The sequence below is a fragment of the Meleagris gallopavo genome, chromosome 21 (genome assembly GCF_905368555.1).
Source record: "Meleagris gallopavo chromosome 21, MGAL_WU_HG_1.1, whole genome shotgun sequence".
In the NCBI taxonomy this organism is placed as follows: Eukaryota; Metazoa; Chordata; class Aves; order Galliformes; family Phasianidae; genus Meleagris; species Meleagris gallopavo.
Window position 1 is genome coordinate 6,912,062 of NC_139424.1, and position 22,223 is coordinate 6,934,284.

Genomic DNA, 22,223 nt, shown 5'->3' on the forward strand with positions numbered 1-22,223 from the left:
CACGGTGGAAGGAAGGGATGCCATTCAAAGGGACCTTAACAGGCTTGAAAGGTGGGCCCAGGTGAACCTAATGAGATTCAACACGGCAAAGTGCAAGGTTTTGCACTTGGGTTGGAGGAATCCCAGGCATCCATACAGACTGGAAAGAGCAGTCCTTGAGAGCAGCCCTGTGGAGAAGGACCCGGGGATCCTGATGGATGAAAAACTTAACATGAGCCAGCAGTGTGCTCCTGCAGTTTGGAAAGCAAATGGTATCCTGGGCTCCATCAGCAGAGGGGTGGCCAGCAGGGACAGGGAGGTGATTGTCCCTTTCTACTCTGCCCTTGTGAAGCCCCATCTGGTGTAATGTGTCCAGGTCTGGAGCCCCCAGTACAAGAAAGAGCTGTTGGAGAGGGTCCAGAGGAGCCACAAAGGTGATCGGGGGCTGCAGCACCTCCCCTACAAAGACAGGCTGAGGGAGCTGGGCTTGTTCAGCCTGGAGAAAAGAAGGCTGCGGGGTGACCTCATGGCAGCCTTTCAGTACCTAAAGGGAGCCTACAGACAGGAGGGGAATCAACTCTTTGAAAGGGCAAATAACTGCACGACAAGGGGAAATGGTTTTAAGTTGAGGGAGGGAAGATTTAGGTTGGATGTTAGGGGGAAATTCTTTACAGAGAGAGTGGTGAGGTGCTGGAGCAGCTGTCCAGAGAGGCTGTGGATGCCCCGTATTAAATGTGGAGGTTGGTGGCCCTGCCTGTGGCAGGGGGTTGGAGCTCCATGATCCTTGAGGCCCCTTCCAACCGGGCCGTTCTGTGAAAAGCAGCGCAGCGTCCTTCCAACCGCGGCTGAATGGGGGGGAGACACCTCCGCTCCGCCAGGGGGCGCTGTGGGACCGCGGGGGCCGCCTGTTCTGCCAGAGCGCAGCGCGCGCCGCGTTGTCTGTCCGGAGCCGCCGCCATGGAGCCGGGCGGCGGGAGCGGCGAGCGGGTCGCGCCTTGGGGCGTGTGCGAGGAGACCGCCATCCTGCACGGCGCCTTCCTGCTGGCCTCCAGGCTCCTCCAACCGCGGCCGCTGCGGGAGCTGCGCAAAGCCGAATGGCCGCTGGTCGGGCCGCCCATCACCGACGCGCTGAGGGAAATCGGCGCCCGCTGCCCCTCGCCGCGGCAGCACGGGCTGTGGAAGCGGGAAGCCGTGGCCATCGTCTGGGCCAAGGTGCTGCTGCCCGCCCCCCCCTCCGCCTCTCTGGACCGGGAATGGAAGGAAGACGCCTTTTTCTCCGTGGGCGCGATGATCCCCGACGTTAACCGCACGGTTCTCTTCGAGCTGGTGAAAGCCCTGGCCGCTCCACGGCTCTTCGTGCAGCTGCTGCTGGCGCTGCCGCACGCCGTGTGCCGGGCTGAGCTGCGGCGCCTGGTGCGGTACGTCGGGCAGGACACGGCTCCGTCGGACGTCGGATTCCTCCTGGATGTGTGGTGGGAGGCGATGAGACAAGGGCGGGATCCGGAGGACGGCACGGTCGCCGCATTCGGCTCCCTCGTGCGTGAGCACGGCTGTGAGCGCTCTCTGGATGACGGCTTGCAGCCCCCGAAGCGGTTCAAGGAGGACCCCGACTCTCTGAATGGCTCTCCTGCCGCTAACAGCCTGCTCGTGGTCCTCATCGAGGGGTTAAAGCAAACCTACGGGAGCATCGCCTCGCCGCGCGTGAAGTGCTACGCCTTGGGCAACCTGGTGGAACTGCTGTCTGTGTTCACCGAGCTGGAGCAGCAGGGCAGCCCCCTCACCATTGCAGAGTATCTGGCCAAGGTCAGCTCGGTGGTCAGCCTCTGGAACAGTGATGCTGAAAGCCAGCACCACCACAGCGGGCTGGATGAGAAAGTGAGGGAAGCTGAGAGGACCGTGAGCTTCTCATCCATGGCTAAGCTGTCACGTGAAGAACTCATAGCTGGCTTGGACTTTCTGCACAGCTTGTTGCGTGCCTGGGGAGAGGAGCTGCGGGGTGTCCTGAACAGCACAGAGAATCAATGCTATGAGAGCTGCTGGCTCCTTGATATTCTTCCCACCTTCAGGAAGGTCCTGGTTTGCTTCACTGAGACTGGAGACCTGAGTGAGGATGAGATGCGTGTTGCATTAGAACTGGCACAGGTGATTGATGACTTTCTCAAGGAGATCAGCACCACCCAGAAGAACAAGGATTTGGACACCAGCCTTGCATCTTCAGTTGCCATGACAGTCATTGAGCAAAAGCTGAACCGGCACATGGAGATGTGCTCCATTTTTGCTTCTGAAAAGACCTGGGCCTTTTCAAAAGACTGGGTTGACTGCCTTGTGAAAAACAGAGCTCTGTTCCAGAAACCAGAGCTAGTTTTGAAATTGCTGGAGACTGTGGTGAACTTTGCTACATCCTGCGAAGACAGGGAGGCCCAGGAGATGCAGATGCAAGTGACCAAAACCATAGTGGAGTGTTACAGTGAGCTTTCATTAACAGACAAAAACGAAGTGATCTCGGGTGTTCTGGAAGCTTGGGGTGGGCCAGGGCTCTCCCTGAACTTGCAGGTTGTCGTGGATGGGTTCCAGGAGGACCTCAATGTGACTTTCAACCAGATCACCAAAAGTGTATCTGATGAAGGCCTTACCAGGGCTGTGGCTGCTGTGGCTAGGCTTGCTCTGCTGCACCCTGAGGCCACTGTGAAGCAGATTTGTAGTCTTGCTGTAGTCAACCTTGGAGCACACCAGTTGCTGGCACAAATCCTGTGCTCTTTCCCAGCACTGAACTTCCTGGAGGTGCATGATGATCCAGGCAGACCACACAGCCTGGTGGTACGGTGCCTGAAGGAGGCAGCATGGGAAAAGCTTTCCTCTGCAAGGGAGGAGGAGCAGTTTCTTGAGTTTTTGGCCTTTCTCATGCAGCCAAGTTCAGCTGCCCCGCTTGTATCACCTGCAGAAGTGACCAAAGCTTTTGTCCTTCCCTATTTGAAATCAGACTGTGCTCAAATTGAGCTGAGCCTGCAGATCCTCAGTAAAGTTTTGGAGATACAGTCCTACCCAGTAGAGCACTGGATCAAGTCCTGCCACCCGTTCCCACTTCTCCTCAGCCTCTGCAAGCTTCTAGATGGCTACACAAAGTACTGGCATCAGCCCAAGGACCAGCTCTTCCCATCCCTGGAGATCAAAGACCTGCTGCTGAATGTCCTCGGCCGGCTCTGTGAGGTAGTGACTCCAGAAACTGCCTCCTCCCCAGAGGTTTGGGTCCAATCTCTGGCCTGGCTTCACAGGAAGGTGGCATCACTGGACTGGACCATTGGTCTCCGTTTGAAGAGGTTTTATGGAGAGCATTTTAAGAATGAGGTCCCAGCAACGCTATTTGAGATCTGCACGCTCCCTGAAGATGAATGGACATCCCAGCCTTTGCCAGCCTATGGGCCGGGCAGTGGGCTGCTGGCATGGATGGAGTGCTGCTGTGTGTCCACTGAGCTCAAAGATACGATGCTCTCACTCCTCGTGATCAACGTGGACAACCCTGAGGAAGTGAATCTCTTCAGCAAAGGCTTCCTGGTGGCTCTCATACAGGTCCTCCCTTGGTGCAGCCACAGTGAATGGAAGAGGCTTGTGCACGTGGTCACAAACCTGCTGGAGAGGCAAGTGTTGCATGTGCCATACACACTGGAGTACGTGCAGTACATGCCCCTGCTGAACCTCCGGCCATTTGCCTGCTACCTCCAGCTCTCTGTGCTCTTCCTACGGGGCTTCCAGCTCCTCTGCAGCTCCAGCTGTTCCACCTGGCTGCCACCACAGGCTTGGCTCCACGTGGTCCAGCTGTACTGCAGCAGCCTCACGGACCTGCTGAGCTCCATCAAGAGCGCCACAGGGCCTCCCTTGCACCCCACTGAAGACAGGAGCTCCACGGAGGAGGTGTCCTTTGTCTGCATCCAGGTGTTTTGCCACCTCCTACACGTTGCAGCCATGCTGCCTCCAGACAGTGGGTGCACTGAGCTGCTGGTGGTGGTGGCCTTGGAGATCCTCTCTCAGTACGAGGTGTTCAGCTCTGCAGATACATCTCCCAGCAACGTGCTGAGGAGAGCCAACGAGAGGCACTTCCTGGAGTCCATCACTGACAACATCAGTGACAAGGCACTGTGCAGTCCCCTCCTGCAGAAGCTCAGCAAGCTGGGTGCTTAGGCAGCCCACTTGGCCAGGGACAGCCTGAAGAGTTAAAGGGAGAATCAGAGGAGAGCACTGACCCTGCTGCAAGGGACCACTACGTGGAAAGCTGTAAGATCTGTAATAAACCTCATCTATTTTTCACTTTTTGAACTCATTTCTTCCCTGCTCTGTTCTCTCGAAGCCTCTCTAAACAACAAAGCAGCCATGCAAACAGCTGTAGGCAACTATTGCTGCTGCAAGCTGCCAGTCGCTTGGCCCCAACCTTGCCCAATAGTGGTCTGGAGTTGCAGTGAGCTCACAAAAAGCCATCTGGCATCAGGGAAGTACTTCTGTCAGGCTGCCCTCTCCTCACCGCAGCCACACTGCTGTTTGTGTCAGAGCAGGATGCTGTGCAGGATGAGCAGGCACCTTGGGCAATAGGTGTGGGCTGCTGCCCTGGGGTGGGTGCCCAGTGGCAAACTGCTGCCTAAGTGCCTCCCCACCCAGAAATGAATGGCACGTGGGAGGGAGGCATCCGGTGGTGTGACTCAGGAAAGAAGTCTTTATTGATCTCTTCTGATAGGTGCAGTAGTAAATAGGGCAGTGTTAGTGCAAACTGAGATGCCTCAGTGGATTTTTTGTCTTTACATAAGGCACGTTATCTGTAATAAAAACAGCAATATACAAATATTTGCAATGGGTAGCAAGCGGTTTATAACAGCAGCTTGTCTCAATGGTTAATGTAACAGTAGTGTTTGTGCAATAACCGACAGCGTGCTGGAAGAGGCTTTTCTAAAATTATTATTATTCTTTCCAGCCTGCACAGCCATGACTGGGACAAGATCTGACACCCAAAAGAAATGATTCTCCCAGACTAGATCTCTTCCAGCCATCCTTTTTAGCTTTTAGACAGAATGAAAGGCACAGAGTGGGTGCTGGTCTATCAACTGCTGGTGCAGCTGGCTGCCCTGGAACAGAGGAAACTCCAGGCTTGTGCAGGAGGCTGTGGGGAAAACCTGGCTGCTCAGTTTTACGCTGTGCTCAGAGAAAGCAGGATTGATGTCCAGCTTGTACACACCTGCTGGGCTTGGTAACCGCACACTGCAGTCATGGTGCAAGGTGAGCACAGAAGCCTTGCCTCTTTTTCACTGTACTGAAGGTGGAAATGGGCTGAACCGGTTAAGGACACAGCTCAGCACCCTGCTCTGGTGTTGCTGGTTCCTTATGCACTGACCAGTTCCTTCCCTGTCAGCTTCAGGCAGGCCTCCCTTTGTGGGAGACTGGGATGGGGCAGGAGGGGCAGCTGGAGCTCAGGTTGTACCCACACAGAGTGCTGCTGGTGTCAGCTGAAGGGAAAGCAGGGGCAAGGAAATGTGTTGGGCTTTCAGTTACCTTATAGAGGTAATGAGGCAGATGCATGCATCCCCATGTGCAACTGCATCAAGGCAAGGGGGTTGAAACCAGCCATCACCTGCCACGGAAGGGCTCTGCGTTGGTGGGATGGGGACTTTGCAATCTCCTGCCCTTGTCCTACCCTTCAGCAATGGCCCTCTGCCTGCTTGGCTTGCTGTGACACAGTGCAACCAATCCTTGGATCCTGCTGGGGGCTCCGGAGCTGCCCTACCCCCTGTCAACCATAGACATCAGACAGTGGTACTGAAAATCCCCTTTGAGTTAAGTGGAGAGTCCCAGGTGAGCTTGAGCCCAGCAGCAGTGAGGTGTGGGGAAGTCAGAGGCTGAATGCAGCTGTAGTGTAAAGACCCTGTTGGGGAACAGGCTGTGCAGAATCGTGGGGCCTGGCTCTGCTTCCTGCAGGAGGAGCAGATCTGAACCCAGCAGGGACAGCACGCAGCTCCCACATCCCCAGCACTGCTGCTTGGGGCTGGGCACGCTCCAGCATCGCCTACACTGCTGCATCCACTCCACAAGCTCCTTTGTGCCTCACTGTGCTGCCATCAGCCCTGAAAGATGGGGGATCTGTAACAATCCCCTCTCGTGTAACCATTAGTTTGGTGCCCAGCTCTGAACCCCATAAGTTATGCTTATGGGGAGACCTCCTCCTTGCTCAAAGTGCAGGAGCAGCGTGGAAGGAAAGTTCTCCCTAGCTGAGGCCGGCACTGCTGACAGCAGGGCTGCCTCGTGGTATCGACGCTGCTGTGCTCCCACGATGGTTCCTGCAGCGCTGACTTTGCAGGCAGAAGAGCTGGGAAGGGAACAACCCTTCTCCAGCCCTCGTGCTCTGCCAGCCATTACCTGCTCTTGTCAGCAGGTGAGCTGCCGTAGAGGCGGACGGCTTTGCGGCAGATGAGTGTGAACCAGTAGAGCTGCGGGGCGATGAGGGAGGCGTTGGCTATGTTGCAGTGCAGGGGGATGCGGAAAGGCACCATGTAAACTGGGATTCCCACCTGCCTGCCATAGGCTGCGTACATGAAGGGGAAGAGGAGAATACGGCAGAGGAAGAAAGTCACCAGGATGAGGATCCCGTTCACTTTGTGCAGCAGCGTGTCCTGCATCTTCAGCTGGGAAAGGAAGAAGGCGAGCACAGGTGAGTGCTGTTGAGCAATGCAAGGGGGACTGCCTGGGGTGGGGAAGGGGAGCAAACCCCTGCAGGCTCCCAGAATCCCCTGGAGGCAGCAGGAACCCAGGCACCCACCTCATGGCACCCACCCTCCTCGCATACCTGCATGAGGATTTTGCCCAGTGATACAAAAGGAGTGCTCAGCTCTGCTGTGAAGATGCAGCCCACGAAGAAATCCCCCAGCTCTCCCCTGAAGTGCTGCAAATAACAACGTTAATGAACACAGGGCCTTCCCCACTGTGGCATATTTCATACAAAGGGATCTGCTAATGGACCTTGCTGCTTTCAGGAGAGCTGGGAGCTGACACTGAGCACCTCACATCTCCTGGCAAGCAGAGATGCTTTCCAAAGTCAGCTGAAGGGGTGTTGATTGTGATGCCAGCCAAGTAACAGGCACAGATCCAACACACACAGCTTGAGGAAAGCTACCTCTCGGTCACTGTATTTAGTCTCAACTGATGTCAGTTCCTTGCCCTGGAGGCGTTTATGAAACATGGAGATGTGGCACCATGGGACATGGTTAGTGGGCATGGTGGGATGGGCTCGGCTTGGTGACCTTAGAAGTCTTTTCCAGCCTTTAAATGATTTTACGATCCCCCAGTCAGGGCTTCCACTTGTCTGGATTCACAACATCCATGCCTGGCCCTCACCTGGGTAACAGGGGTGAGCACGATGAGGATGAAGACGTGGTGGGTGACCATCAGCCGCTCCTGCAGGAGGAAGCTCCGCACACTGGTCAGCGAGTGCTTCCTCTCTGCTATGCCCTTCTCTTGGCTCTTGTGCCAGTGGCAGAGGTACATGACGTAGATGTCGTAGGTCATGTAGGGAACCAGGACCCAGACGTACTCCACAGCCAGCCAGTGCCTAGGGAGGGAGAGCACAGATGTGCAGCAACGGGTCTGGGAGGCCCACGAGGTAATGTTCTCACACTGTGTGCCAGGGGAGGTTCAGGCTGGATATTAGGATAATTTATTCTCTGGAAGAGTATTCAGGCAGTGGCACAGCTGCCCAGGGAGGAGGGGGAAATCCCCATCCCTGAAGGTGTTCAGGAACTGTGGGGATGTGGTGCTGAGGGATGTGGTCATTGGGCACAGTGGGGATGGGTTGGGGTTGGACTTGATCGTTGAAGTCTTTTCCAACCTTAACAACTCTATGATCAATGAGCTGGGCGGGTGCCTGGTGCCCTGATTTACCTGGACGAGGACCCTCAGCTCAGCCATCCCAGAGAAAAGCTATGTGAAACAGGAATGGTACAGTGGGTGATTCCTGAACGCAGGCACTGAGTGGGGCACGGCTGCCTTTATCGAGTCGGTGCTGTTTGGTGCCTGCCTGAGCTGTGCAATCAGCCCTGCGTCAGGAGCAAAGGCACAGTGCAAACAGCACGAGGTGAGGAGCACCCTCAGCCTGGGGCAGGTGTTTGCTGGGGCTGGGGCACTTCCCCAGATCAGTGCTCATCTGGCAGCTCTGCAGCAGGTAATCTGCCCTACACCCTGCATCCAATGGTAGGAACAACACTGCGACCGTCTGTGTCAGCTGCCCACCCAGAGGTGAGTGTCTGTAACACACCCAGAGAGCAGAGTTAATGAAAGATGCCCAGGCTTTGGAGAGTGAAGTGCAAAGCCTGTAACAGCGGCAATAAATCCCTGGGAGACGTTTTGTCTGTTGGGAAATAATTGCACGCAGATGCCTGTTCCCAAAGAATGTCGGAATCCCAATTGCACAATGTGGCAGCTGTAACCCCTGCTCTGCAGGGAGCCTCAGAAAACACCACGTGAATGGGGCTGGTAAGGAACTGCTGCTGGAGAAACATTGCTCGGGGCCCAGTGAGCCTTCCATTGCTCTCCTGCCATCCCAGAGGGATTCCCCTGCACGCATTCCTGCTCAGAGTGCTATTGGAGATGCAGAGCAGGAGGGCTGAACTTCTCAGAGGGTTTTGGAGGGCAGAGGCAGTGCCAGCAATGTGACGGCTCTCCGCCTGTGTCAATAAGCTGGCAGCCTTCACGGTGCTTCCTGTCCCGCTGCCATTCTCTGAGCCCTCCCCTGCTGAGCGTGGAGCTGCAGCTCCTCCAGATTCAAAGGAAATCTGGGGCTCGGGCTGCGCTTTTGCACAAAGCCAGCAGCCTTCGTAGCAGCCGGGCTGGGGCTTCTCATCTGCCCTGTCGGTACTGCGTGGGGCTGCCTGCATCCAGCAGGGCTGAGTCCAACGCTGCTGCAGCAGATGGGACCCTGCACAGCCGGGTACCGCCTCACCTCCGGCTCTGCTGTTCTGGATCATAAGCTTAAAAGCCATCGCTGTTGTTCTGTCCCCACCAGCAGCACGGGCAGCCCGGCCTGGTGATTTTTCCCATTTCATCTCCGTGCCTTTGCCCAGCAGTGGTTTCCCATCCCGGGCTGCTCTGCGTGCAGGAAGCGGGAGCTGCCCCGCTCCGCTCCATTCTCACCGGATCTCCTCCATCCCAGGGCCGGAGATGCCGCACTTCGCGCTCCCGCCGCCCCCCCCCCCGGCCCCGTTACGCCCTCGGGACGTTTTCTATGGGTTTCCCGCACTGACTCCGGAGGGCAGGAAGGGCCCCCCCGTCCCGTTACCTGTCGTGCACCACATCCTCGCAGCTAAGCACCACGGTCAGGCCCGACACCGTGGCCATCGTGGCCTGCACCGTCGACACCAGCCTGCAAATAGCAGATGGGAACCGAATCAGGGCCAACCGGGTCGGGGCTCATCCCTCCGGTCCCCCAGCACCGCCGCACGCCGCGCCCGTACCTTCCGCTGAGCAGGACGCGGTCCTTGAGGCTCCATCCCGGCGCGGCCCAACGCAGCGCCCGCACGCAGAACGCGAACAGCCCCGGGAAGAAGGCGGACGCGACAGCCAACGTCCACCACATGGGGCCCGCGCTGCCGCCACCGCCCGCCGCGGGACCACGGCGCCGGGCGGCGGGAGCCCCGCCCCAGCAAGCCCCGCCCCCGACGCGAGGCCCCGCCCCTTTCGGAGACGCGGCTTTTCCCATAGGCCACGCCCGGCACGAGGCCACGCCCCCAGCCCGGCAGAAGGAGCGGGGCGGTCCTCTCGCATCCCGGCGTGCCCCGCGGCCCGGAAGCGGCGCGGCGCCATGGAGGAGGATGAGTTGGAGCTGGCGGCCGGGCTGGAGGCGGCGCTGGAGTTGGCTCCTGCCGTGCAGGCCGCCATCGAGCAGGTGCGGGGCTGGGGGAGCCGCTCCGCACGGGGCCGGGCGCGGGAGGCCGCCGGTGAGGGCCTGCCGGGCTCCTGCTGCGCGGGGCCGGGCCCGCTGTTGGCCCCCGCCTCAGTGAGCGGCCTGTGAGGGGCGGCTCCGCTCTGCTGGGGGCCGGCAGGCTCTTGGTAACGCCGAGCTTCGCTCTCAGTGCCTTTTTAAGCCGAGTGGCTGCGGCTCACCCAAATTCAGGCTGACCTTGGCCTTGGTGAGCGCTGCGTGTGGCAGCCCCGTGTCCTGCGGTGCGCTCTGTGTCCCTGGAGCCGCATCTCTGACCCTTGCGGCTCGAATCACACGTCTGTTGTGGGGTCGGCGTACCTCGCAGTGAGCTGCTGGGTAGTTCTTACCTCAGAGATGGCTGAATGAAGGGCCTGCTGAGGGTGGCAACGCCTTCCATTGCTTCCTGTCCTTCCCAGTGTTCCAGTCCTGCTGTGAGTGTTGCTCACGTTGCTTTGGGCAGCACCTGCTGACTTCTGCTCAGCAAAGCGGGAGCATGCTGGCAAACCTGGGGCAGTGTTTTTGGTTGGTGGGTTGTGATGAAGATGTAGGAGCAGCAGCTTCCCCAGCCAGTTTGGCTGCTGGCAGCGTTGGTGTCTGTGTTTTGAGAGCTAAATCCTTGCTGGCTTTTATCTCCCCTCCATCTTCTTTCTTCAGCTGCTGTTAATGCTTGTGGAGCTTTGGGATGAGCAGGGCTGGTTGTGGTACTGTGTCTATGCTCTTAGAACAGGCTGATGTCAGAGCACTTTCCTCACTCAGGCATAACCTCGTGTGTACTTAAGAGGTTCATGCTTCTCTTTGGCCGCTGCACAGCTGTTGCGTTGGACAGCTGGGACAGTAATACTCCGTCAGTAGGTTGTGTAAGGTCATAAATCTCAGAATCATTCAGGTTGGAAAAGACCTTTCAGATCCCCAAGTCCAACCTCAGCCCATCCCACCATGCCTTCTGACCACGTCCCTCAGTGCCATATCCCCACGCTTCTGAAACACCCCCAGAGATAGGGGTTCTCTTTTAAGCATCCTCATAAAAACGCTGCTTTTATTCTCTACAAGGCATACAGTGTAAACAATGCACGTGCCCAGGGCACAGGGCTTTGTGGAGGCTCTGAGTGCCTGCAGAGGGCTGCTGTGTTTACTGGGTGTGGTTTTGGCCTCACAGAGCAGAACTGATGGCTCTGTAGACATATATTAAATACGGTACCAGTGAAGGGAATGCAGCATGTTTTAGTGTGTGGGGACAAAGAGCAAGCAAAGCCTGACAGCTGCATCGGCATTGTTTGAGCTGTTCTGAGGACACACGAGGTCTGTTTGCACTACAGCTTCTCCCTTCCCTTTTCATGGGCAGCAGGGATCACTCAGCAGATTCTGTTTCTCTCCTTTTTCACGTGAGGGCGGCAAACCCAAAGTCTCTGGACAACTTGCACAACCATTTCTCAATTTATCGTGTTCTGCATTACATGACTACAAACTCCCCTGTCTGTCATCACAGGGCCCCCAAAGCTCAGGCAGAGAGAAGGGCAAAGCCTCAGCAGGGCTGCCACTTCCAGACAACAGAAAAGCATTGGAATGCTTTGAGATGCATAATTAATGGCTCGTGTGTCCTGGGAGTTTCTTGTACGTGATGGATTATGCTTATGCTGGCTTTGGAAGCACGCATGTGCATATCTCTGTGTTATGAGGTGCTATAATAGGTTGGGACCCCTGGAGAGCACTGCACTGCTGTTTGTGCAGCCTTGTCAGAATGGTGCTGTTGCCCAGCGGTGCTCCATAAAGCAGTGGGTACTCCATAAAGTTACAAAAACTAAAATTGATGTGTTGTTGATTGTTTTTTTTTTTTTTTTTCCCTCCTTTCACCCTTCAGGTATTTCCCAGCCAAGACCCCCTGGACAGAGCAGACTTCAATGCTGTGGAGTATATTAATACTCTCTTTCCCACTGAGCAAGTAAGTTGTGCTCACAGCACATCCCTCTCCTCAGTTTGAAGGTTAACCTGGCTGAAACCTACCTATATCTCAGCTTTTTCTTCTAAACATTACTGTGTGTAGGAATACTATAGCAATAATCATTTCTTAAATTAGCTTTTAATGATGTTCACTCATTATGCAGTTTCTTTATATGCAAAGCGTTTGCTGGAGTAAAAATTCTGCTTTGATCAGTAGGCAAAATTAGCTTTCTGTACGTACTTTGGCAGTGCATCTCATAACTTGCTGTGTATTAATCGTTAAGAATCCTCAGTATTTTTCACCAAATGAGACAGTTGTTGGGTGTGGGATGACACCAAAGAGTCATCCGTGTTTGAAACCTGTTTCTTCTTCTGAGATGTAAAGAGTGAGATGCCCACAGGGCCTTTATCCACCCTTGGTCTTCCCCACATCAGCCCCAGGGCAGTTGTGAAAGGAGGTGTTTCCCAGCTGAAGGCTAGACTGGGAGGCAGCTCCATTGCAGGTGTTACCATGTTTAAGACCCTCTGCAGAAGCTGCCTCTTTGGCTTCCAGCAGTCTCTGTTTAGTTTCCTGGTGGTGCTGCCTCATCCTTTTTCCCTTTGCCAGTGGAGTGCTGTTTTTCCTCCCAGTAATACCTCCTATATCTCCAGCAGCCTCCTGCACCCAAGTGCAGGGTGTTGGGTTCAGCAGGAGGCCAGGGAAGGCCAGAGCTCTGTGCTGCCCACTGGAGGTCACTGTCACCACAGCATTTCAGGACAGCTGCTGAGACACAGCAGGAATCACGGGGACACCCTGCTGCTAAATTGTTCTGTGTCTCTTTCTCCAGCTGTAAAAATCATCGCTCTCCTTTTTGTAAAGTGTGGTGCATAAGAAAGGGTGAAGTGTCACAGCTGATGTGGGTCAGAAGTTTTCTCCTTGTAATGTTCTTTTTTGTTTTTCCTCTTGTAGTCTTTGGCAAACATCGATGAAGTTGTCAACAAAATCAGATTGAAAATAAGGTAAGTGTTTCTCATTTCATTGCATCTCAGATGGAGTAGTCTGGTTGCCACCAAGGCTTCGTAAGTACAGCCTATACTGTAGCCTAATTGGTGTTAATTTGCTTAAAAGACAAAGACAGGATCAACCTCAAGTCTAATAGAGTGAGAAAGAGACAAAACTATGTCACTAATTGTAGTTTTTTGTATTTTGCTCCTTGTTGTAATGTGTCCCTTCAGGTTATTTTAGCTGGTGATTTGCAAAGTAGACCTTTGAAAAGCAATGAGTTGGGTAGGAACAGGTACCAAATTTTAGTACAGTTTGGAGGTTGGAAGGACAAACCGTCCAGAATATTTGGTTGCTGAGAAATTTATTTTGTTTGTGAGATCACAATAGCAATTGTTAAAGACTCTCCTTTCATGTGGTTATTGTTGTTATTCATACTGTAAGTATAAAATGTCAGCAGGAAAAAAACCCTTAGATTTTCTGTGCAGTTTGGCATTGCCAACTTGAAAGAATTGAGACTGCTCTTTACTATGTGAAAAAAGAAATTGAAACTGACAAGGAACAACGAACAGTGTTGCTTAAGGGAGGAGAAATGCTAGAAGCTCCAATTAAGTTAGGTAATGGGCTTTTATTTTTGCAACAGGAATTTCAAATTGTGTAAGATATTGATGTCCCACAGAGAGAAAGAGGGAGGAAGAAATATGAGTTTGGTGTTGGTTGGTAACAGCAACTTTCTGTTTTTTAATCCCTTTTGTAACTCTCAAGGTTCCCAGACGATCGAGCATATTGAGAATGGATTTGACATGATAGGTTGTTGTTTTTTTTTTTGTCCAGGAAGTTGGATGACAGCATTCGAACTGTAGTGAGAGGGCAGACCAACGTGGGACAGGATGGCAGGCAGGTACGTGCACCTCATCTCAGGCAAAGCCAGTGGTTCTCATCTTGTGATGCTGCATTGAGAATTGCTCTGGCGAGCAGAAACCTGCTCTCATCACGAGGGGGGTGTTTCTGCTGCCTTTTGCTCTGTTGACTTCCTGAGGTGCTCATGGAAGCAGCTGTTCTAACCTGCTTTCTGATTGCCCTGCAAAGGGAAGCAAATAAGAAATCAATTTCAAAAAGCAAGAGCAACAAACAGGAGGCTTGCAGTTGTGCCATTATGTGGCTAATTATAAACTAACTGGATTAAACAGGTAAAAACGCATTTGCTATTGAGTAAGAATCAATAAAAGGATATTTTGCCTTTTAACTAGGCTGTTTGCTGAGGCATCCTGGGCTGCTATGACTAAGCTTGATGACTGACTGCCAGTTCATCCTGCGTATCTTATTAAACTCCCAGGTTTTCATTTGTCTTTGTCTTGACAAGTGTGTTTGCTCAGTGTATGGTATTGACCAGCACAGCTATGGCTGTGGTGTTTGTGAACACTGAGCTTGGACCCTGTGATATTGGATTTTGAGGTATCATTTGGTGCATCTGTATTTCCTGTATCTGTTCAGACCAGGAATATTAATGTCTTGAATCATCCGTCATTCTCCTTTCTTCTGTGTAAACAATGATTCTTATGTTTTAGTACTGGATTTAAGAATAAGTTGCTGGGTTGGGATGGTCATTGCCTATTCAGAAGGGCTTCTCCAGCAATACACCAATTGCTACTGCAGCAAGGAGTAGAATATTTGTTCTTTTCCTGTGATAGCACCAGCTCCAGTTTCACTTTTTTTCCTTCTTACAAAGTCTGTTGTGTTGAAGGAATAATTTCTGTGCAGACTGGACGTTAAGGCAGAGCAGGAAGTGATGAGAAACTGCATGGGGAACAGAAGCAACTGAAATTAAAACATACATCGTTGGCTGACCTCCAGGGGGCTGTTTGTGCAGCTCTGTACTCCAAAAAGAAAAAAGCTATTCCTGTGTTTTGACATATTTCCACTCCTTGACAGACTGGGACCCCAAAATGGTGCAATCCATCCTTTCCTTGAAAACCTGTGCTGTGAACAGAAGTGCCCGTGAACCTTGCTGTTGTAGCTATTTAAGCTCAGAGTGCTGTGTGGTTATTGAGAGATTGGATCTGGAAGGTGTTTTGCAAATACCTCTTGCCTTCAGTGATGTTCTCACCTAACATTGTTCCATGCAAATGGTAATCAGAGTTATCTGGCTGCGTGGTATCAGAGCTGAAGGAGCTGTACTTGTCTGGGGGGGGAAGTAGTACTGTTATTGTAAACATCCTTTTGATCTCCGACTTCCCAGGGAAACCTAAATCTCAGATGCAGGGGTAGGACAGCAAAACAGTTCCTGTTTGAGCCCAAGCGAGCCAGGAGAGATTCCCTGCCAAGCCTCCTTCTGTGCTGTCTGTGTTAACTGTGCCCTGCCAGCACTGTGTATGTGTGGGGCACCCAAACTGGGCACATAAGCAGCTACTGTCCTTGCAGAGCACATGCCATGGAAGAGAAGCTGATTCAGGGCACTCAGTCTCGGATTTTCCATCTCCTGCCAGCTTGAACTGCCAAATGGAGGACTGGGAGTCTCATGCAGGCTGTTGGTTCAAGTACTGCCCAAATCCCTGGGATTATATATAATTTTGATAGCATATTAGGAAGCCAGTGATACCAGGCAGGTCCCTAGAAGACAAACCAAGGCTATTTAGCCTATAACAATTTGTATTCTCTTTGAGTGTCGTTTACCAAAGCTGCCAGCAATGTAGCTTTCTTCAGCCTTGCTGAGAGCTGCACCTTCACAGCTGTCCAGGAGAGGGGAGCCCAACCTTGCTTTTTGGAGCAAAGTGGTGTTTTGCTTGATAATTGAGATGCAGAGCTGTCTGAATAGTGCTGTGTGCTGTTCTCCCAGTTAGAGCAATCTGAATCCATCATGCCCAGCGGTGAGTATTTGGAATGCAGCTGTGGGAACGTGCTCTCTGTGCTCCTTAACCAAAAAGAGACCTCAGGGTTAGTGAGTTCAAAATCCTCATTGCAGATTGAGGCCCTGCACTGCCAGTGTTTGAGTCCCCTGTGCTGGTGGTGTGGCAGTGGGTGACATTTGTGTCCCATCTCTGGGGTGAGACGAGGAAGCAAGTCTGGGAGGTGAATGTTGGTGTGGGAAGGATGCCAGAGCAGCTTTTTATCATTAGTCTTTAAGTTTTAAACAGTTTCCTAAGTAGTCTTCATCACGTGTTTGTATCAAATAGCATTTAGGTGTTAGAAAAAGCACCTTTTAAATCTACCAAAAAAAAAAAAAAAAAAGTCAAACAGATGTGGCCCTAAAGAGTTACTTAAGTGGCTCTAAAGACAGGAATGCTCTCTTGTCTCTGTGGAGTGTAATGTGTCTCAGTTCAAAGCATCTGCCTTTGAAATTTTGCCCTAGAATTTCCTCCGAGTGCAGGAGCCTTAAAATAGTCTGGTTTGTTTGGCTTCCCCTTCCTGGTGAGATATTTCAGTGGAGAAGTCTGCAGACAATACTGTGAACTCCAGAAATTAACTCACTAATAATCCTTTTATGGGAGGAAACAACAGTTGTGGGTGGAACATTCCTCTGCAGGGTGTAACAGCATTTTCCTTGGGAGTCCCAGACTTGGGCTATTTCTGATGCCTTGGGAGAGGCTGGGAATGCAGAAGCTGCCATGGTTCTGCTGTAGCAATCCATGGTTCCAGCCTGCAGATTCTGGGAGCCAGCACTATCCTGTTTTCCCTCAGTGAGGTTTTTCTCAGCTCTGCTGCTAAGCTGGAGTCTGAGCTGACCTTGCTGAGAGCTCTTATTGTTGTGGCATAATTTCCTCTTTGCCCCAGGGCGTAGTATAAAAAGTTCCCATAGATTTTTCCACTGGATGTGTAACGCGCTCGGTATGTTTTTATTTGTCACTCTTTAGTTGTGTTTATTGCTGAACCTTCTGCATCGCCTGGCCGTAATTTTTTTGACAGCTGCTGACATGCCTGTGCTGTTTGTTTGGCTGAAGCTGCTTCACCTATCATGCACTGCCCTTGTAACAAGCAGTCTCTGCATTTGCCATCTAGCTTCATTAACCCTTGGCTGTATCTGCTCAGCCAGACACAGGTGCCTGCGTCAGCAAAGGTGAGGCAGCTTTCTGTGCAGTCTGTTTGGGGAAGGAAATGAAAACCTAGGGGGAATTCTAGCATCCCCTCTGATTTTGTGGCTTTACAGTTTGAATGTTAAAACAATAATAATAATAATAAATCCTTTGGCTCTGGGCCACCTTCCCTTTCTAACTTGTACACCCAACTGACTGCATTTAAGTAGGGAAGGACTGTTCTAAAGAAAAGCTTTGCCATTCATAGAATGGATCCACTGGAAGGAACCCTCCAGGACCACGTAGTCCAACAGCCTGAGCCCTGCAGGGCCAAGCAGCTCTCACTGCAGCTCGTTCCCCAGACGCCTTGTAGCACTTTGCATATCCTGGTGCATGGGGGCTCTGGCTTAGTCAGTGCTACACCAGAGTGCTGAAGAGGAAGTGGAAGTGCCCTGGGCTGGGAAAGCCTCGCGTGTTTCTCATGGCTGAAGATAGTAGCTGATAGCTCAGATTGCTTTGCTTGGCTCCTGCTTCTTTGCTTTGCTCCATGAGAACAGTAAGTTGTTTTTTTCCTGAACTACAACGGCGCAGAAAAGAGGTGGCAGCTGCTGTGGTTAAAGAATACAAATATATTCTTGCTGCCCAGCCTGAACCCAGCACAGCAGTAGACGGCTTAATTAGTCATCCCATACTTTGGTAACCACTGCTGTCCTCCCTCACTGCATGTAAAAATAAACATGTCTGAGCTTTGCAGCTGTGCAGAGTCCCGGGCAGTCCTGTGTGCTGCAGCCTCTGTGGAAGGAGGAGATGTGTCTGGCATAGAGAAATGCCCACAGGTTATTGGGATTGACAAGGTCATAGATGGAATGATGGGAAATACTTCTTTCTTGTTTTAATAGCAAGCAGGAAACGTGTTGTAGAACTGATACAGAGAGGAAAGAAGAGATGAAGATGAGTGGCGAGCAGGAAAAGAGCGATGTGCAGATGCTGAGGATGGCAGCAGGAGAATGGTGCTCCCCTTCTGGTGGTGTCAGCCTGGCTACCCAAGTTCTTACTGACGTGGCCACTGGTGGGTGCAGCAGTAGGCAGAGCTGTCTTTGTGCAGTGCCTGCACTGCATGACCATGCTTAGCAAGCAGCACTGTTGCTTCAGGTCCCTTTCCATCCCCACCTGTTTGTGTTGGGGCTTGGTGATCTTCGTGGTCTTTTCCAGCCTTAGTGGCTCTTTGATTCTATTCTGAAACACAAGGTAGATTTCATTGTGTGTTTTAAGGTGATGAATGGATGGAGGTTAAATTGCTGTGTCATTTTATATATAAAAAAGGAAAAGTCACACCACAGGTTCTCTCAGATTCCAGTCCAGCAACTGAAGTCCTGATGTTCTTTCATAACCAGTGAATAATCACCAGAAATTGAGCTGCCAAAATGAATAAAAAGTGAGAATCATTTACAGCCATTTCCCTAGTGAGTTGTGACAGTTGGGCAATGTCCTTCCCCTTGAAGAGGCGTGGAGCTTTTTCTAGCCCAGAACATGTTTACTGAAAAGGATTTCAGGTGGATGGCATGCCAAGAAGAAATAGTGCTGCTTATTATCCTCCTGGCTCCTGGCCATTAAAACTGGCATCCGCAACTGCACAGAGAGGTCGGGCAGAATTTCTGCCATCTGCCACAACGCTCAGTTCAAGGCAGGTCTGAGCACGACCTTGCCTTGTGCTCCTATGTCAGGAGGTGATGCATGCCCCTGTCACTGCCCTGCCACCAGGGCTGGGCACCAGGTCACGTTTTGTGCAGGCAAAAGGCATTTTGTTTGTGACAGTGCAAGCTGCAAAATGAGGCTGGGCTGTGCCACAGCCCAGTTTGGTTTGGTTGCCAGCAAAGTGAGAAATCCAGCCTGGAAATAGCAGTCCTGACAACAGGCAGGAGGTTCTGTGTTACTGTGGATCTTATTCATTTTAATTTTTCCCTCTTTCTTTCCCTTTTTTTGTCATCTTCTATTTTTGATGTGTGTTCAGGAGTTGAGCACTATGTGAGGTATCACCTCTTGCTTCACACCTCCTGTCTGCCAGCGTTTGTGCGGCTGTTCTGAGGACAGGTTTTGATTTCTAAGCATGATTCAGGGGTTAAGTGAAGGGACAAAAGCAGCAATTTTAAGCTTGGTGCAGTCTTGGACATAATCTGTTGATTTAAAGCATCCTTAGTGCAGCATTAGTGGTTAGAACTAGAACTGATGACAGAAAATTGTATTCTTTAGTGGTGATTGTGGTAGTTACATAGCATTTGATCAAGTCCTAGGGTTGAAATTTGCTAAAATTAAAGCCAGGGGTGCTGAGCCCATCAGATTTGTCTGCCCAGGGAAGCATCTGGCTGTCTGTGTGCTGTCAGAGCTCCCATGGACCAGCCCCTCTGCTTGAGTGCCACAGCTAGAGCTGCAGTGGTTTATCCATAGCTGTGAAACTTAGTCTTCTCTAAAATGAAATCAGGCTGAGAATAAAAATGAATTTCCACCCTTTCTCAGTCTGGAGAGACTCTTTGTATGAGATTTCAGTGGCACAAATCAGGAGTCTGGTCACAGTAAGCACGAGTTGCTTTGAAATCTCTGCAGCTGAGGCTCTTTTGAGAGTTGGGAATGGGAACTTGTTTTCAGTCATGGTCCAGAGATGTTCATTGATCAGGGCTGTAAGCGTGGCAGCAAATGAAAGGAGCATTAATACACTGTGTTCAGGAGCGGGGACCAATCCAGAGGCATTAAATTCTCAGCATTCTGACCACAGCCCAATCTGTAACATTAAAAATTCATTTGGATGCTGTGAATTTGGCAGATGTGTCAAGTGTCTATAAAGTACTTAGCAGAGGGCAGCTTTCTGATGTGAGTAATGACATCCAATTGAAATATATATTGGCCAGAATCAAATAAAAGGAGCGTGTCTCTAGAACACCACCAGTGAGCATATGGAAGCTATCAAGGTATTTTAACTGTTACTGGGACTGAACAAAGCTGACTCAGTCCTAAATCTCAGAGTTCCCTAAGCAAGCAAGCTGCTGCTGAAAATGTGCTCTTTTTCTGAATGAATGACATCTGATAATAACACTCTCCTTTAACTGCCCTGTTTGTGTGACTCCTGGCACTTTGTTGTCTTGCTCCAGTGCAGGGACATGCAGTCATGGCTGGGAGGGATGGGACAGCACGGTGGCAGATGGTGAAGCTGTGCCTTGGGGACAGTGGGGGATCATAGAATTGTAAAGTTTGGAAGAGACCTCCAAGATCATCAAGTCCAACCATCACCTCATCACGCCCAATAAATGTGTCCTCAAGTGCTGCATCTCCATGATGTGACACCTGGGCCACTGGGATGACAGCCACCATGGCTGTGTTCCCCTGCAGAGCTGTGGGGATTTGCAGGCTATCACTCAGGCTTTGTTTTTTGGCTTGGCCATTGTTGCTATGGCTGTAAATCACTGCAAGGTTAACTTTCAAAGGAGCTTCACTTTGAAATACTGAATTAAAGTTCATGTTGGCATTGCACTGTTAGACTCAGTCTCTTCCCACCTCTCACTCAGGTTATTTATTTTCCCCATTTTGCTGGTTGGGAGATCAAGCTGAAAGATAGCACAAGAAATGATGCCCTCAGAACTGCTTGGGTCAGTGCCAATGAAGATATTTTGTAGGCAGTTTTTTCTTAGTGATTCATGCTCTACCTTTGCTCCCCTACTGTTTTGTAGCATGTTTGATGGGCTTGCTCCTGTTGCATCTCAGGGTGAAGAGGTTTAAAGAGCTGTGGCTGGTTGGTGTGCTGTGCTTTTTCCCTGCTGTTTTACAGAATGTGATGACTTGTGGAGCTCAGTGTCTGCCTGCCTTACCTGGGCTGTGTGCAAGTGGACTTTCCAGCTCCTCTGTGAACTTCTCAGTGTTCTGCTCTTCATCCCTGCTGTTAACACAGGAGCAGGGGAGCTTCGTTGCATTAACACAGAGTGGCTGAGAAACGGGGCCAGGTAAAAGTGCATCACATGAAATGGAAGGATCCTCTTCCTCACTCCAAGAACTGGCTGAAGAAAGCCAGAGCAGGAGAAAAGCAGAAAGCCCATGGCCTGTTGCTTTGTCTTGCATGCTCTCCCTGCAGCCTCTTGCTGTGTTGCTGCCCTCTTTCCTCAGTGTACCACTGCTGGGTGCCCTGGGATGAGTAGCTGTGGCCTCTGTGGGCAGCAGGCTCCTGCCAGGGCTGTCCTCAGCTGCTGCTGGGCGCTTGGGGAGTGCAGAGGTTGCATCAGGTTTCATAAATAATGCTGCTGGGTTAATTGTAGCTTGCAGGCTCAGTTGCTGATTAGAGTCATATGATGTTGTTCAGTACATGGCAAGCCTAATTTCAACATCCTCGTTTCATATAACCATGGGTGATGACGTATCTGTGTATCTCTTTGTTTATTAGTAGTCCTCAGCCCTTGAGATGCTTTAGGAAAGGAAGTGCAATAACTTCTGTAAGTCAGCTGGGAGTGCCATCAATTTACATGTAGGGCGAGGAGACAAATTGTGCTGCACAGCAAAGCCTGCGTCAAACCACAGAGCAAAGCTGGTTGCTGCTCTTCATCATGTAAACCAGTTCTGTCCTTGAGAGCAATTCCTATTCTCTTGGTATTGTTCTGCCTTTAGAATTTCTGTCCAAAAACAAAAGCTGTAACAAAATCCTTTTAACATTTGTGATTCACTGTCTTTACAGGAGCAGAGTGTGGCTTTACTGGAAGGGAAACGCATTCTTACCAAAATATAAAGTGTGGTCTTTAACACATCTGCAGTTTCCCATCTCTCATTTTTATAGGCAAGAGAATAAATTTATATAAAGTAAAAAAAAAACAAAAACAAAAAACACTTCTTTATCGTGCCTTAAAGAATTAGACCTGCTTTCCTTCCTTAGACTGTCGATTCCTTCTCCCTGAGTAAGGAGCACCACTGATCAAATATGAGGTGATTTTTCTCTTTGCTTTTCTCTACCTTCACACTCAGCAGAACGGTGTAATTTATTTCCTTCCCACATGTGCAGTATTTTACTCTCAGATGCTGCAGTTGAAATGTTGCAGCCAACATTTTTCATTGGTTTCCTGAAAGAAGAACCATTACAAAGTTTAATTAGGCTTTGTGAGCTGAATAACACTTGCAGTTCTTTCTCAGCTTCCCCTCAGATCTATCTGACAGTGCCCTTCTGATTAAGAAAAAGGGATTTACATGCAGTGTTACTTTGGGCAAATCCAATGGATGCTTCAAGAAAAATATTTTCATCTTTATTTTATAAACTACATTAAAAAAAACCTGCAAGCACATTGATGGACTAATTTCTTCTAACTCAAAAAAAAGAAATGTGCAGCTCATTCACAAGAGC

The 22,223-nt window shown here is 51.1% G+C and overlaps 3 protein-coding genes across 6 annotated transcripts in view; 2 read left to right on the forward strand and 1 right to left on the reverse strand.

Annotated features, from left to right (window-relative positions):
* The first annotated feature begins 15 nt into the window (after positions 1-15).
* GEMIN4 (gem nuclear organelle associated protein 4) lies at positions 16-4,281 on the forward strand. Its single transcript, XM_003211805.5, has one exon. The coding sequence runs from the start codon at positions 829-831 to the stop codon at positions 4,153-4,155; it is 3,327 nt and encodes a 1,108-aa protein (XP_003211853.4). The 5' UTR covers positions 16-828; the 3' UTR covers positions 4,156-4,281.
* Positions 4,282-4,658: 377 nt separating this feature from the next.
* On the reverse strand, positions 4,659-10,636 carry TLCD3A (TLC domain containing 3A). 2 transcript variants are annotated; one of them, XM_085241032.1, is made up of 5 exons: positions 10,273-10,636; positions 9,284-9,367; positions 7,348-7,561; positions 6,800-6,895; positions 4,659-6,638 (listed from the first exon to the last, which is right to left on the reverse strand). In XM_085241032.1, the coding sequence occupies exons 1-5, from the start codon at positions 10,320-10,322 to the stop codon at positions 6,369-6,371; spliced, it is 714 nt and encodes a 237-aa protein (XP_085097158.1). In that variant the 5' UTR covers positions 10,323-10,636; the 3' UTR covers positions 4,659-6,368. The 2 variants fall into 2 exon arrangements, with proteins under 2 accessions (XP_085097158.1, XP_010720473.3); XM_010722171.4 differs by lacking the exon at positions 10,273-10,636 and adding an exon at positions 9,459-9,676.
* VPS53 (VPS53 subunit of GARP complex) overlaps positions 9,733-22,223 on the forward strand; it is a 49,193-nt gene continuing 36,702 nt past the window's right edge. For all 3 annotated transcript variants that reach the window (XR_014887640.1, XM_085241014.1, XM_085241015.1), the window contains exons 1-4: positions 9,733-9,889; positions 11,784-11,864; positions 12,813-12,862; positions 13,680-13,746. Coding sequence is in view for 2 of the 3 variants with exons in the window: in XM_085241014.1 (XP_085097140.1) it covers positions 9,806-9,889; positions 11,784-11,864; positions 12,813-12,862; positions 13,680-13,746 (282 nt within the window). In the remaining variant the exon portion in view is untranslated. The remainder of the gene's footprint in view (positions 9,890-11,783; positions 11,865-12,812; positions 12,863-13,679; positions 13,747-22,223) is intronic.

Excerpts from the sequence above, each read along its gene's own strand:
- TLCD3A (XM_010722171.4), bottom strand. The coding sequence starts at position 9,580 with ATGTGGTGGACGTTGGCTGTCGCGTCCGCCTTCTTCCCGGGGCTGTTC. Across the intron at positions 6,896-7,347 it reads TGCTCACCCCTGTTACCCAG|CACTTCAGGGGAGAGCTGGG; the intron begins GTGAGGGCCAGG and ends TGTTATTTGCAG. Across the intron at positions 6,639-6,799 it reads TGGGCAAAATCCTCATGCAG|CTGAAGATGCAGGACACGCT; the intron begins GTATGCGAGGAG and ends TTCCTTTCCCAG.
- GEMIN4 (XM_003211805.5), top strand. The coding sequence starts at position 829 with ATGGGGGGGAGACACCTCCGCTCCGCCAGGGGGCGCTGTGGGACCGCG.